This window comes from Heptranchias perlo, chromosome 1 (genome assembly GCF_035084215.1).
Source record: "Heptranchias perlo isolate sHepPer1 chromosome 1, sHepPer1.hap1, whole genome shotgun sequence".
In the NCBI taxonomy this organism is placed as follows: Eukaryota; Metazoa; Chordata; class Chondrichthyes; order Hexanchiformes; family Hexanchidae; genus Heptranchias; species Heptranchias perlo.
This window is the reverse complement of record NC_090325.1, coordinates 12,456,477-12,473,466: the sequence shown is the minus strand read 5'-3', so window position 1 is coordinate 12,473,466 and position 16,990 is coordinate 12,456,477. Positions and strand designations below refer to the sequence as shown.

General features: G+C 44.6%; 1 protein-coding gene across 2 annotated transcripts in view; it reads left to right on the top strand.

Annotated features, from left to right (window-relative positions):
• Window positions 1-16,990, top strand: part of LOC137317207 (sperm flagellar protein 1-like) — a 103,682-nt gene that overhangs the window by 58,166 nt on the left and 28,526 nt on the right. For both annotated transcript variants that reach the window (XM_067980757.1, XM_067980736.1), the window contains one exon: window positions 7,781-7,820. In XM_067980757.1, the coding sequence (XP_067836858.1) occupies window positions 7,781-7,820 (40 nt within the window). The remainder of the gene's footprint in view (window positions 1-7,780; window positions 7,821-16,990) is intronic.

Below are 16,990 nucleotides of genomic sequence, written 5' to 3'. Positions count from 1 at the left end.
TTTCTCTCTATCCACCCTATCCGTTCCCCTTAATATCTTATAAACTTCGATCAGATCACCCCTTAACCTTCTAAACTCTAGAGAATACAAACCCAATTTGTGTAATCTCGCCTCGTAACTTAACCCTTGAAGTCTGGGTATCATTCTAGTAAACCTACGCTGCACTCCCTCCAAGGCCAATATGTCTTTCCGAAGCTGCGGTGCCCAGAACTGCTCAGAGTACTCCAGTTGCGGTCTAACCAGGGTTTTGTATAGCTGAAGCATAACTTCTGCCCCTTGTACTCCAGTCCTCTAGATATAAAGGCCAGCATTCCATTAGCCTTATTAATTATTTTCTGCACCTGTTCATGACACTTCAATGATCTCTGTACCTGAACCCCTAAGTCCCTTTGGACATCCACTGTTTTTAACTTTTTACCATTTAGAAAGTATCCTGTTCTATCCTTTTTTGTTCCAAAGTGGATGACCTCACATTTGTCTACATTAAATTCCATTTGCCACAGTTTTGCCCATTCACCTAATCTATCAATATCGCTTTGTAATTTTATGTTTTCATCTACACTGCTTACAATGCCACCAATCTTTGTGTCATCGGCAAACTTAGATATGAGACTTTCTATGCCTTCATCTAAGTCGTTAATAAATATTGTGAATAATTGAGGCCCCAAGACAGATCCCTGCGGGACTCCACTAGTCACATCCTGCCAATGTGAGTACCTACCCATTATCCCTACTCTCTGTCGCCTTTCGCTCACCCAACTTCCGAACCAAGTCCGTACTTTTCCCTTGATTCCACGGGCTACTATCTTAGCTAACCGTCTCTTATGTGGGACCTTATCAAATGCCTTCTGGAAGTCCATATAAATAACATCCTTTGATATTCCCCTGTCCACTACTTTAGTCACCTCTTCAAAAAATTCAGTCAGGTTTGTCAGGCATGACCTACCTTTCACAAATCCATGCTGGCTCTCTCTAGTTAACTGAAAATTCTTAATTATAGACTCCAGCATTTTCCCCACAACAGATGTTAGGCTGTAAATACTGATGTAAAGTAATTGTTCAACATGTCTGCGATTTCCCCATTGTCAATGTCAATATCTCCACGTTCAGTTTTTAAGGGACCAACACTGCTCCTGACCACCCTCTTTTTCCTAATATAACTATAAAAGTTCTTCGTATTGGTTTTGATATCCCTTGCATATTTCTTTTCATACTCTCTTTTGTAGCTCTTACTATTTGTTTTGTGACCCTTTGTTGATCTTGTATCTTTGCCATTCGCCATGATCTGTGCCATTTTTTGCCTTTTTGTATGCCCTTTCCTTATGTCTTACACTGTCCCTTACCTCTTTAGTTGTCCATGGCTTTTTTTTTGGCAAGTAGAGTACTTGCCCCTCAGAGATATAAACCGATTCTGTATCACGTTAAATGTTTCTTTAAACATTTCCCACTGATCATCAGTCGTTTTTCCCAGTTTACTGTGGACAGTCTCTGTCTCATCCCATTGAAGTCGGCCTTACCCAAGTCTAGAATCTTAGCAGCTGATTCACTTTTTTCCCTTTCAAACATTACATTGAACTCGATCATGTTATGATCACTATTGGATAGATGTTCACGCACAGTTAAGCTGTTAACTAAATCTGGTTCATTACTCATTACTGAATCTAGTATGGCTTGCTCCCTTGTTGCCTCTAGGATATACTGCTGTACAAAACTATCCTAGAATCATAGAAGTTTACAACATGGAAACAGGCCCTTCGGCCCAACATGTCCATGTCGCCCAGTTTATACCACTAAGCTAGTCCCAATTGCCTGCACTTGGCCCATATCCCTCTATACCCATCTTACCCATGTAACTGTCCAAATGCTTTTTAAAAGACAAAATTGTACCCGCCTCTACTACTGCCTCTGGCAGCTCGTTCCAGACACTCACCACCCTTTGAGTGAAAAAATTGTACCTCTGGACCCTTTTGTATCTCTCCCCTCTCACCTTAAATCTATGCCCCCTCGTTATAGACTCCCCTACCTTTGGGAAAAGATTTTGACTACCTTATCTATGCCCCTCATTATTTTATAGACTTCTATAAGATCACCCCTTAACCTCCTACTCTCCAGGGAAAAAAGTCCCAGTCTATCTAACCTCTCCCGATAAGTCAAACCATCAAGTCCCGGTAGCATCCTAGTAAATCTTTTCTGCACTCTTTCGAGTTTAATAATATCCTTTCTATAATAGGGTGACCAGAACTGTACACAGTATTCCAAGTGTGGCCTTACTAATGTCTTGTACAACTTCAACAAGACATCCCAACTCCTGTATTCAATGTTCTGACCAATGAAACCAAGCATGCCGAATGCCTTCTTCACCACCCTATCCACCTGTGACTCCACTTTCAAGGAGCTATGAACCTGTACTCCTAGATCTCTTTGTTCTAGAACTCTCCCCAACGCCCTACCATTAACGGAGTAGGTCCTGGCCCGATTTGATCTACCAAAATGCATCACCTCACATTTATCGAAATTAAACTCCATCTGCCATTCATCGGCCCACTGGCTCAATTTATCAAGATCCCGTTGCAATCCTAGATAACCTTCTTCACTGTCCACAATGCCACCAATCTTGGTGTCATCTGCAAACTTACTAACCTTGCCTCCTAAATTCTCATCCAAATCATTAATATAAATAACAAAATAACAGCGGACCCAGCACCGATCCCTGAGGCACACCGCTGGTCACAGGCCTCCAGTTTGAAAAACAACCCTCCACAACCACCCTCTGTCTTCTGTCGTCAATCCAATTTTGTATCCAATTGGCTACCTCACCTTGGATCCCGTGAGATCTAACCTTATGTAACAACCTACCATGCGGTACCTTGTCAAAGGCTTTGCTGAAGTCCATGTAGACCACATCTATCTTCTTGGTTACCCCTTCAAAAAACTCAATCAAATTTGTGAGACATGATTTTCCTCTCACAAAACCATGCTGACTGTTCCTAATCAGTCCCTGCCTCTCCAAATGCCCGTAGATCCTGTCTCTCAGAATACCCTCTAACAACTTACCCACTACAGATGTCAGGCTCACCGGTCTGTAGTTCCCAGGTTTTTCCCTGCCGCCCTTCTTAAACAAAGGCACAACATTTGCTACCCTCCAGCTGTAGCTGTCGATGATTCAAATATCTCTGCTAGGGGACCCGCAATTTCTTCCCTAACCTCCCATAACATTCTGGGATACATTTCATCAGGTCCCGGAGCTCTTTGGATTCACCTTTGCCTTATCTGCCAAAGCAATCTCATGTCCCCTTTTTGCCCTCCTGATTTCTCTCTTAACTCTACTCCGGCAATCACTATACTCTTCAAGGGATCCACTTGATCCCAGCTGCCTATGCACGTCATATGTCTCCTTCTTTTTGACTAGGGCCTCAATCTCCCGAGTCATCCAAGGTTCCCTACTTCTACCAGCCTTGCCCTTCACTTTATAAGGAATGTGCTTACCCTGAACCCTGGTTAACACACTTTTGAAAGCCTCCCACTTAAGACGTCCCTTTGCCTGCCAACAGACTCTCCCAATCAACTTCTGAAAGTTCCTGTCTAATACCATCAAAATTGGCCTTTCCCCAATTTTGGAATTTTAACTTTTGGGCCAGACCTATCATTCTCCATAGCTATCTTAAAACTAATGGAATTATGATCACTGGTCCCAAAGTGATCCCTCACTAACACTTCTGTCACCTGCCCTTCCTTATTTCCCAAGAGGAGGTCAAGTTTTGCCCCCTCTCTAGTCGGGCCATCCGCATACTGAATGAGAAATTCCTCCTGAATACACTCAACAAATTTCTCTCCATCCAAGCCCCTAATGCTATGGCTGTCCCAGTCAATGTTGGGAAAGTTAAAGTCCCCTACTATTACCACCCTATTTTTCTTGCAGCTGTCTGTAATCTCCTTACATATTTGCTCCTCAATTTCCCGTTGACTATTTGGGGGTCTGTAGTACAATCCTATCAAAGTGATCTCTCCCTTCTTATTTTTCAGTTCTACCCATATAGACTCAGTGGGCGAACCCTCGGATATATCCCCTCTCACTACTGCCGTGATGTTCTCCCTAATCAAGAACGCAACTCCCCCTCCTCTCTTACCTCCTGCTCTATCTTTCCTATAGCATCTGTACCCTGGAACATTGAGCTGCCAGTCCTGCCCCTCCCTTAGCCATGTTTCAGTAATAGCTATAACATCCCAGTCCCATGTACCCATCCATGCCCTGAGTTCATCTACCTTGCCCATCAGACTTCTTGCGTTGAAATAAATGCAGTTTAATCTAGACTTCCCTTGGTCTTTGCCCTGCTTTCTCAGACCATCTGTCCGGTCACACTCAAGAAATTCACTACCTTTCTGACAGTTGCTAGTCTGCTTTTCCCAATCTATGTGAAGGTTAAAGTCCCCCATTAAGACCACTATGCCTTTGTTACACGCTTGTCTAATCTGTGCATTTATACAATCTAGCACTTCAGAGCTGCTACCAGGGGTCTTTCTCAATTCAACCCATAAGGTCTCTGTTGGCTGCTTACCTCTCGTTATAGCCTCCTTTATCATTGAAGTGATTTCATCTCTAATCACTAAGGCTACTTCTCCTCCTCTTGCATTTTCCCTATCTCTCCTATAGACCTTATAACCTGGTATATTTAGTTCCCAATCCTGACCATCCTACAGCCATGTCTCAGTAATAGCTATCATGTCATACCCTCCAATTTGAAATTGAACTTGTAGTTCATTTAATTTATTCCTTATACTCCGTGCATTTGTATATCGAACTCTTAGTTGGGCCACACACCCTAGCCTGACCTTCAGCTTTGATGCTGGGTTAATCGCTTACGCCTTCTAGTTTTCACTTTATCTGTAGTGCCTAAAGTACACTTTCTTTCCCCTGCTCTACGCTTTTCCCTTTCACTTGTTCTTGAACAACTGTTTGTACTATTTGTATTGTAAATTTCCCCCGGGTCTTCCCCTTGCTGCTCTCAACTTTACTCCCTTCTGACTCCCCGCTCAGGTTCCCATCCCCCTGCCACTCTAGTTTAAACCTTCCCCAACAGCACTAGCAAACACCCCCGCGAGGACATTGGTCCCGGTCCTGCTCGGGTGTAACCGTCCCGCTTGTACAGGTCCCACCTTCCCCAGAACCGGTCCCAATGTCCCAGGAATCTAAATCCCTCCCTCCTACACCATCCCTGCAGCCACGCATTCATCCAGTCTATTCTCCTATACTCACTAGCACGTGGCACTGGTAGTAATCCTGAGATCACTACCTTTGAAGTCCTGCTTTTTAATTTATCTCCTAACTCCTTAAATTCACCTTGCAGGACCTCATCCCTTTTTTTTACATATGTCGTTGGTACCGATGTGGACCACGACTACTGGCTGTTCACCCTCCCCCTCCAGAATGCCCTGCAGCCGCTCCGTGACCCCAGCACCAGGGAGGCAACATACCATCCTGGAGTCACATTTGCAGCCGCAGAAACGCCTATCTGTTCCCCTTACAATTGAATCCTCTATCACTATAGCCCTGCCACTCCTCTTCCTCCCCTCCTGTGCAGCAGAGCCACCCGTGGTGCCACGAAATTGGCTCTTGCTGCTTTCCCCTGGTAAGCCATCTCCCCCAACAGTATCCAAATCGGTATATCTGTTTGAGAGGGAGATGGCCCCTGGGGACTCCTGCTCTACCTGCCTAGTCCTTTTACTCTGCCTGGCGGTCACCCATTTCCTTTCTGCCTGCGTAATCTTTACCTGCGGTGGGACCACCTCACTGAACGTGCTATCCATAATAATCTCAGCATCACGGATGCTCCACAGTGAATCCACCCGCAGCTCCAGCTCCGAACTGCAGTTAGCCAGTAGCTGCAACTGGACACACTTCCTGCACACATGGTCACCAGGGACACTGCTGGTGTCCATGACTTCCCACATGGTGCAGGAGGAGCATATCACGGGTGCGAGCTGTGCTGCCATGATTTGCCTTAGATTTACACTGCGTTCACCCCTCAGACTCTCCTCCCACTCTCGGTGTCTCCTTTTACACTGTGCTCACCTCTCGGACTCTCCTGCCTCACTTGTGACGTTGCACAGTAGTTTTAAAAATAAATAAATCTTACGCTCTTAGCGGCAGACATTGAAGCAGAGCCTGCTTCACTCATCGCCAACCACTATAGTACAACAGGCGTTAGGCCAATCATTTAAGGGGCCTAACGCCTGTTTCAGGTGGGCACCACTGTAGCCTATGTCACTATGGCAACACCCATATCTTTGGCGCTGATCGGGCGCAGGACATTGCTCTGCAAAATTGGCGCTACTGTGCCCATTTTACAAAAAAGTCCAATTTCTACCCCAATAATTTGAGATGATGTTCGTGAGCGTTTTGAAAAGCATGGGCTAATCAAGGATAGGCAACATGGATTCGTAAAAGACAAGTCATGTTTAACCAATTAGAATTTTTTAATAAGAATTGACCAATTGAATAGATAGAGAATGCAGTAGGAACATTGGAACAGGAGTAGGCCATTCAGCCCCTCGAGCCTGGCCTGCCATTCAATTAGATCATGGCTGATCTGTACCTCAACTCCATTTATCCACCTTAGCTCCATATCCCTTGATACCCTTACCTAACAAAAAAACTATCGATTTCAGTCCTAAAAGCTCCAATTGACCCAGCATCCACAGACTTCAGCAGAGAATTCCAGATTTCTACTATCGTTTCTTTTTTACTTTTTATGTTAAGATGTTTTTGCCTGTTCCGGCACACTAACCAAGGCAGCAGCACCTAACCTATAGGCAAGCATTTTAGGATGTAGAGCGTCTGTTCATTATCTGCAATTTCAAGCTGCTTCAGTTATTGGGCTGCACACTATAGGAAGGATATTGAGGTTATAGCAAGGGTACAACACAGGTTCGCTAGGATGCTGCGTGGTTTGAGGAAATACTAATGCATAGAAAGACGTGGGAAAATTGGGTCTTGTTTCATTAGAACAGCACAGATTATGAGGCGATATAATAGAAATGTTTAAAATTATAAAAGGATGGGACTGAGTAAATAGAAGTACACTGTTTCCAGTAGTCAAGATGTCAAGGAGGAGGGGGCATAGATAAAAGATTAAACGTAAGAGATTTAGAACAGAGGGCAGGAGAAACTTCTTCACACAGAGAGCTGTAAGGCTGTGGAATTCACATCCAGGGTTAGTGGTTGTAGAAACTGTCAACTTTGAAGATTAGATTGAATAGGTGGATGAAGGAAAAGGGGTTGAAGGGATATGGCAACAGGGTGGGTAAACGTGCTTGAACTATTTGTTTGCATGGAGGGTAAAGGCCAGCATAGACAGGTTGTGCTGAAGGCCTGTTTCCATGTTGTAACTTCCAAGTACCAGGTTGCATTAATCCATTCTGAAGTTCAGTGGTTTTCTAGTGCTCGTTTCCGAAACAGATTTGGATTGTATTTGAAAAACTAAACAAGGACTTTGAAGTCAGAGCGTGGGGTTTTACAAACACTTAACATGCCCATTTGAAATTCCTTCCTCTGCTATTTTAGCGGAGGCATTAACCCACAGTGGTGGAGAAAGAAACTTGGATTGAAAATATTAAGCTTTCTGATGCCAGTATCCTGCAGCGTAATTAAAAAGCTGAGTTAGAAACCTCTTAAACCACTACTTCAAACTTCATTCTCCTAGTTACACATTCTGTTTTAACACAGGTTATGTAGTTGACTGAAGTGTTTCCAATAATCTTTTTGCCATGTTGTTTTTCATAGGACCTTGAATATTATAGCACATCAATGGAACAAGACTTGGGTAAGAGCTTATTTAAAATGTAAAACAGACACGTGGCCAAAATCTCTGCGTCATTGTCAATTTGCAAAAATACTTGCTCGGAGCAAGACAGTGCATGTTTGTGCTGTTTTTTCAGTATGTGCAGTGCTGTAAGTTTCTTAACCGACTTACTGTAAAAATGGATTAAAGGGGGGTGCGGGGCACTATTACACAGAAAACTGCTTTCAGTGCAAAGAACTCCAATCTCCCATGTGAAGCTTTTTGTTAGAAACATCTTAATTTTTCAGAGTAATTACGGTTAATGTCATTGAACTATAGTGCCATTATTCCACAGAAACTTGATTCTTTTAGGAACAGGAAAATGCTATTTCGCCTAACAAGCCTGTCCCTTTTCAAATTTCAGGCCATAGTAGAAGCCAGAGAGGAACTGGCAGTTACTGTGCACCTGCATTGAAACGGGGATTAAAAAAACCTTTCGGTTCCTAAAACCCAAATTGAGATTAACTCAACACAGCCTGGAGATTCAACCTAGGACTTTCTGATCTCTGTGGTACAGTACTACAGAAGGTGGTGCCTTTACTCACCGGGACATCGAGGAAGCTTACCGTGAATCCTAACCAGCCATTTTGTTAGCTCAGGAGAAGTATAGGCAAAGATGATCACTTACTGAATGATGTTGGTAATGGAAATAGTATCTGCAGAATTAGATGATCTTGGTTGAATCCCAAAAGGAAACATTTGCAGGGCTATGGGGAAAATGCAAGGGAGTGGGATTAATTGGATAACTCTTTCAAAGAGTTGGCACAGGCACGATGTGCCGAATGGCCTCCTTCTGTGCTGTATGAAGTTACAACAGTGACTCCACTACAAAAAAAGTACTTCATTGGCTGTAAATCCCTTCGGAACATCCTGAGGCCGTGAAAGGCGCTACACAGAAAGAAAGAAAGACTTGCATTTATGATTCTATGACTATTGTAGAGTTAAAAAAAAACCCACATAAATCTGTATCTCAGTTTTGCTCCAAACCTCCTTTCTCATTCTTGTCAATTGCTATTTTCCTCTCCTGTCTCTGTTTATTTCTCTCCAGTGCACCAGCTTGGCTCAGTTGGCAGCTGTCTCCTTTTTAAGTCAGAATGTTGTAAGTTCAAGCCCTAGTTCACAAAATGAACCCTTCAGTATAAACTCTCTGATCCCGTATTCCCAGCGGGGAGCCATGATCACAGGGAGCACGAGTTAGAGAACTGGCACTATAGTGTTGTACTTCAATCTCTGACCAAGCTACCTTCAAGCATAGAAACCGTGGAATCTAGAATTTACCCCATAATCTCGGCTGACACTGAGGAAGTACTGCATTGTTGGAAATGCTGTCCTTCAGATGAGCAACTGACCAAAGGCCTGTCCGTCTATTTTTGTGGTTCAGAGGGGTTTTAAAGGTCCCCAGGCATTATTCAAAGACCTTCGTGCCACCAAAAAAAAAATTAATTGTTCCTTGTTATGGGATCTTGCTATACTCAAAATGGCTGCATTATGAGTCACTACATTTCAAAGTAATTTATTGTATGTAAAATGAAAGCATCCTCATTACAATTGAAGTTGACTCCAGATATTTTTTCTTGCATTCAACAGAAATAGTCTAGCTCCATAGATAAACCCTCATTCTCTATAAAGTAAAAGTCGTTGCCTGTGAACCAAAGCTCACTCTATAAACCAAATCATGACCGTATGTGCAAAATACTCTGGGACACCATGCCCCAAACTCTTTCATTGTTACTGGATAGCACGTAGGAATTCCGCTATATCACACGTCACTTCAGAAGGCTTAGTTTATCAGCCACTAATCCCTGCTTGTGCATGCACATCAAATGAAAACAAGTTCAGCCTTATCTGCGATGTCTTCCACAGTCAAATGTCCTAACACACTCTATATACATTTGAAGAGGTATTGTTGGTAGGGCAGCATCCAGGGAACTCAGCAGGAGTCAGCATAAAAAAGGGAGACTTTGGATTAAAAGTGGCTACATGACAGTCTTGCCTAACACCAAAGTAGACTGGTACAAGCAGGCCTCTTAGGATTGTCACCACCATCTTACATCCTCAATGCACCATTAATCATCCAATGGATTTCCCATTCATTTTACTTTGCTGTAACATTTTTCCTGTCATCTGGCAAACAGTGTTCATTAATTGATTTGTGTGCTACACCTACAGGGTTATATAACTGCACTTAGCCCTTTGGACTTGAGTGAAATGCATTGCTAGTCTGTTGTCACTACCTTGTACTGCCAATTTGCAATACTACCAATTTGCAACGCTGTCAAAAAAGTGATCATAAAAGACTAAAAGCCCTGACATTTTCAGCATTTTATTTTTCACATGTACAAGTTCAGAACATTTCTTTGGACAGCAAAATGGGATGGAAATAACAGTTTACAAACCCAAAATCACTGCAACCTCAAATATCCTGGTTTTACATTCCCAGTCAAGTTAGAATGAGAAATATCAGGTGCTGCCAGGATCTGCTCAGAAAGGTGGAACCAATCATCCGATAAAACCAGTTAACCTTTGCTCCAACTTTCCTCTCCCCATGAATTTTCCACTCTCCACTTTTCAAAGTCACCTTCATCCAGGCTTTTGAGCCTGGAGAGTGCTGAGAGTTTCACTAGCGATTTCTGCAGGTGCATTTTTCTTCTTGGCATTCTGCCTTGGTAATGACTGCTTCTACCGCTGGGAGATTTTGACCCACTCCCAGAGAGAGCTTCTCGGGAACAGGTATGGTAGTCTCTATGGGCATATCTTTACATACCATTATCACAGAGGAGGGGAAACAGCAGAAGGGGTGGAGGAAAGGATTTAAAGAGGATGAACCTCTCTACATTTCTACATGCTCCCCCCCCAAAAAAAACTATACAGGCAACACAGATCCTATGGGGATCTGAGGAAGGAGATGCAGATTAGAAGATTGCACTTTACCAAAGAGGCAATAGGGGCCATCAATTGCATGAATCATAGAATAGAATCATAGAAGTTACAACATGGAACAGGCCCTTCGGCCCAACATGTCCATGTCGCCCAGTTTATACCACTAAGCTAGTCCCAATTGCCCGCACTTGGCCTATATCCCTTTGTACCCATCTTACCCATGTAACTGTCCAAATGCTTTTTAAAAGACAAAATTGTACCCGCCTCTACTACTGCCTCTGGCAGCTCGTTCCAGACACTCACCACCCTTTGAGTGAAAAAATTGCCCCTCTGGACCTTTTTGTATCTCTCTCCTCTCACCTTAAATCTATGTCCCCTCGTTATAGACTCCCCTACCTTTGGGAAAAGATTTTGACTATCTACCTTATCTATGCCCCTCATTATTTTATAGACTTCTATAAGATCACCCCTTAACCTCCTACTCTCCAGGGAAAAAAGTCCCAGTCTATCTAACCTCTCCCTATAAGTCAAACCATCAAGTCCCGGTAGCATCCTAGTAAATCTTTTCTGCACTCTTTCTAGTTTAATAATATCCTTTCTATAATAGGGTGACCAGAACTGTACACAGTATTCCAAGTGTGGCCTTACTAATGTCTTGTACAACTTCAACAAGACATCCCAACTCCTGTATTCAATGTTCTGCCAATGAAACCAAGCATGCCGAATGCCTTCTTCACCACCCTATCCACCAGTGACTCCACTTTCAAGGAGCTATGAACCTGTACTCCTAGATCTCTTTGTTCTATAACTCTCCCCAACGTCCTACCATTAACGGAGTAGGTCCCGGCCCAATTCGATCTACCAAAATGCATCACCTCACATTTATCTAAATTAAACTCCATCTGCCATTCATCGGCCCACTGGCCCAATTTATCAAGATCCCGTTGCAATCCTAGATAACCTTCTTCACTGTCCACAATGCCACCAATCTTGGTGTCATCTGCAAACTTACTAACCTTGCCTCCTAAATTCTCATCCAAATCATTAATATAAATAACAAATAACAGCGGACCCAGCACCGATCCCTGAGGCACACCGCTGGACACAGGCATCCAGTTTGAAAAACAACCCTCGACAACCACCCTCTGTCTTCTGTCGTCAAGCCAATTTTGTATCCAATTGGCTACCTCACCTTGGATCCCATGAGATTTAACCTTATGTAACAACCTACCATGCGGTACCTTGTCAAAGGCTTTGCTGAAGTCCATGTATACCACGTCTACTGCACAGCCCTCATCTATCTTCTTGGTTACCCCTTCAAAAAACTCAATCAAATTCGTGAGACTTGATTTTCCTCTCACAATTAGACTGATTTTCCTAATCAGTCCCTGCCTCTCCAAATGCCTGTAGATCCTGTCCCTCAGAATACCCTCTAACAACTTACCCACTACAGATGTCAGGCTCACCGGTCTGTAGTTCCCAGGCTTTTCCCTGCCGCCCTTCTTAAACAAAGGCACAACATTTGCTACCCTCCAATCTTCAGGCACCTCACCTGTAGCTTCGATGAAGACCTGCAGCCACGGTCATCTGTCCTTACTACTTTGTCGGGGGCTATGAAGGTGACATCCACACTCAAATTTATTGCACCTGGTCATTTCAGGCAGCCATGGGGGAATCTCTAATATCAACAAGGTATTTATCAGGTGACGGGCACTTTTCAGGAGAACTGGGGAATTCATCTAGTTTGGCATCACAGCAAGGGAGTAGTGAGTTAGAGATCTCCAGCTTTACAGGGTTTACAAGGTTTATAAAGGTGCAGTAGATGGCACCCATATTGCTTTGCAAGCTCCTACAGTCAACCCTCTCAACCCCCTCAACAGGAAGAGTTTCCACTCCCTGAATGTGCATATTGTGTGACAGAATGCAAAGAATCCTATATGTCAGTATGGGAGATGCCGGAAGTTGTGATGAACTTAGGAACAGGAGTAGGCCATTCAGCTCCTTGAACCTGTTCCACCATTTAATTAAATCATGGCTGATCTGTACTTCAACTCCATTTACCCATCTTTGATCCATATCCCTTGATACCCTTACCTAACAAAGATCTGTTGTTCTCAGTCTTGATAGTTTCAATTGACCCAGCATCCACAGCCTTTTGGGGGAAGAGAGTTCCAGATTTCCACTACCCTTTGTGTGAAGAAGTGCTTCCTGATTTCACTTCTGAATAGCCTAGTTCTAATTTAAGATTGTGCCCCCTTGTTCTGGATTCCCCCACCAGAGGAAATAGCTTCTCTGTATCTACCCTATTGAATCCTTTTATCATTTTAAACACCTCAATTCTATCACCCCTCAACCTTCTAAACTCAAGGGAAAAAAAGCCATGTTTATGCAACCTCGCCTCATAATTTAACCCTTTAAGCCTTGGTATCATACTGGTGAATCTGGGCTGTACCACCCCAAGGTCAATATATCCCTCCTGAGGTGCGATGCCCAAAACTGAACGTAGTTTTCCAGATCGGGTATGATCAAGGCTGTGTACAACCGAAGCATAACTTCCTCCCATTTGAGATAAAGGCCAAATTTCCATTAGCCTTTTTGAACCTGTGCACTAGCTTTTAGTGATTTGTGGGCCTGGACACCCTCCTCCATAGTTCCTAGTCTCTCATCATTACGATTTGTCTTTCTTGGATCCAAAGTAAATGACCTCACACTTCCCCACATTGAACTCCATCTGCCACAGTTTTGCCCACTCACTTAATCTGTGGTGAACCTGTGGAATTCTCTACCACAGAAGGCTGTGGAGGCCAAATCACTGAATATATTTAAGAAGGAGCTAGATGGATTTCTAGACACTAAAGGCATCAAGGGGTATGAGGAGAGAGCGGGAATATGGCATTGAAAGGGAGGATCGGTCATGATCGTATTGAATGGCGGAGCAGGCTCAAAGGGCCGAATGGCCTACTCCTGCTCCTATTTTCTATGTTTCTATGTCTATGATTCTTTGTAATTTCTTGCTCCCATCTACATAACTTACTGTGCCTCCTAACTTAGTGTCATTTGCGAACTTGGATATAGAACTCGCTGGGCTATAAATTGGGCCACGTGGCATCAGTTTTGTAGGCACTACGCAGCCTCCTAAGGACCCAAAATGGCGTCCTGAATGCACATGCACATTACAAGTGTGACGTGTGCCGGACGCCATCTTGGTAAAGGCGTCTGCGCATGCGCAGATAACGAACGCTGGCAGCATGTAAAGTAGGGAGAATATGCGGTCGGTCAGTGTGCAATGCTGATCTAAAGGGACAGTTGCAATTTTGGAACTCAACACTCCAGCCAATGCACTGTCTTAACCTCGCACAGCTGAACAGGTCATAAACAGCGTTGAGGTCCCCCCCCACCAACGCTATTTAAAGGGATCATTCAGGATTTACAGGTTAATGGCTGGATTATTGCTTCTGGCTGCTGGTGCATTTGTACCTGTTTCGGAGGTCTCGTACACTTGAATATTAGGACTAGGGGACATAGCCTAAAAATTAGAGCCAGGACTTGCAGGAGTGAAGTTAGGAAATGCTTCTACACGCAAAGGGTGGTAGAAGTTTGGAACGCTCTTGTGCAAACGGCAGTTGATGCTAGCTCAATTGTTAATTTTAAATGTTCCTATCTTCCTATGTTCCGATAATAAAGTTTCATTACTCTACAGGGAGTGGGCTGGCGAGCTGACGGGCAACAGCAAGAGCACTGGCAGAGTGGCAGGGGTTGACAGGAATGCTGTCATCCTAAGAGAGGACAGCAGGTTCCATGGAGCCTCCTGTTCTGCGCCACCTTCTCCTCTAATCAAGCAGATGTGTGTCAGTGAGTGTCCTGCAAGACGTTTGGGTGATGTGCCTGTCATGGTTGAATAGCTGCCAGCGTGTGTGACCTGTGAGTTGTGGTGTGACTTGCAACAGTGGTAATATGTGCGGGTGAGAGGAAGCATCTGATTGGAAGAGTTGAGTACTGATTGAAAGAGTTTGTTGGTATGTGGGTGATGGGGGGTGTAGTGTGTGGAGCAGTGGATGCGGCTAGTGGTGCAGTTGGTAGGAGACGCCACTTGACATTTGACCTCACTCACCTTGACCATTCGTGTCAAAGCATTGAACTTCTTCCTGCACTGCATCCATGTTTGTGGTGCTATGCGCCTGACATTGACTTCATCCCCTACTGTATCGGGAGCATATGTTTGGAGGGCGTCTTGCCCCACCCCCACCCCTGCAGATATAGAATGCTGCTGCTTCTGTCCACCTCTTGCACCAAGGCCTCTAGTGCATCAACAGAGAACATTGGTGCACGCTCTCTCGCAGGCCTGGTACAAACTCAGATCAGCAGATTGGTGAAGTCTGGCGTGCAGTTTGGAGGATGTGGGATTTAGTAGTGCGTAACCTTTATTCAATGTTTTAACATAACTCAACAGTTTATAAACATAGGGACAGGACAGGACCTGCATCTGTGTTTTACAGGTGCGATGTCTGATTTCCGTTCAGACTCCGTGTGGACCCGTATCTTATATTTTGCAAATAAGAGGTGCAGGCTGCCTTTAAGAGGTGCAGACTGCCTTTATGTGATATCGGCGCCCCCTCCGCTGGTGAGCAGCCACTCAACCGCGCAGGCCTGGCTGCTCGCTGATATCAGGTAAATCGCCAGGCAGCACGAATGTTACCTGCTACCTGCATCACAGCGACTGGGCACGGGTTAATCGAGCACCGCAACCCCTGCACCCAGTTTCAGGGGTTATCCAATTTAACCCCTCTATTCCTTCATTCAAATCGTTGATATATATGGTGAAAATCTGAGGCCCCAGTAAAGATCCCCGGGGTACACTACTTGTCATATCCTTTCACTCAGAGTATATTACCTTTATTCCTGCTACGAACATACAAAATTAAAGGACAGGAAAAGGCCAACTAGTCCATCAAGCCTGCCTCACACCTTGATGGCCTTGCATCATAACTAAACACTTCTCCTATCCCCTCTCCACCCGCAGCCACGTACTCTCCTGGGAGAGGCAAAAAAACAGTAGAAAAACCCAGGGCCAATAAGGGCCTACCTCCCAAACAATTAACTTCGAAATTCTACCCTCCCTGATGGAAGAACGTCATGTCAACTTGTGGCTTGTCGGTGATGAGGTGTAGCCACTGCTGTCGTGGATAATGACCCCGCTAAGAGTAACCTGAGCAGCAGCAGAGCTACAGTGAGATAGATGCCTCCACCAGAGTGGTCGTCAAGAAGGACCGTCGGGGCCTTAAAGGGACTGTTGCAAGAGAGAGCAGGGCACAACTTAGCGCAGAACTCTTCGCTTCCGTTTAACATAGTCTACCTTTGTCACCGCTGCCTTAACTCCTTCTCCCCATCATCAAGTAAAGGACTAGTCCTTCAATCCAGTGCCATCTTAGAACATTACAACGCAGCAGACTTCTTTCCCCTTACATGATAATGCCAATAATAATCACCTGATTGAATAAGTCAGCGCCAAATAAGTGAACCCTTTCCTATGACTAATCTCCACGAATAAAGCATGAAATTATTTTTTAATACAACAACCTCCCAACTGAACGGGAAACCAACCTCTCCAAACACTGCGCTTCCCCTGGGTGACTAAACATGCCTGCCTTGCTTTCTCCTATTCTAGTGCTTCTCCCAGGTTCAGCCTGAGGACCTGTATCGCGAGAGGTGGTTGGTAGCTCATGTTCGCCAAAGGATCATGAGGACTGAGGGTGCCGCCTCCTACATGTCACTGTCTTGGTGCTCTGGGGAAGGGGACGCTGGAGCCTGGAATGCGCTGCTGTTCTGAGAGGTGACAGAGTTAGGCTGGTCGATTCTAGCTGTTGCCATTGCTGCATCTATGGCCCCACTGATCAGCGGACGGCCTGGTCTGGCAGCTATCAGATCCTGAAAGTCCTGAGAGGCAGCAACGTGCATCCCAGCTGCCAGAGTCTGGAAGCCAGTAAACAAGGTACTGTCCGTTCTGTCCCTAACTGCGAGTGGGGCAGCAGTCAGTGCTCTGACTCCTGGCCACTTATCAGGTGAGAATCTCCTGCAGATTTCACTGAAGCTGCCACATGCTCCATTGAAGTCTGCAACGAGGGAAGAAGGCCTCCCTGATGGTGACGCAAATGAGGGCTGTAGACTCGAGAGCAATCTGTCAGTTGCTTCACATCCTCACAGACTGACGTCCAAGCCTGCACTTAATGTGTGATGTTCCTTGAATATCTTGCTTTTCAGGTGAGTACCCATAA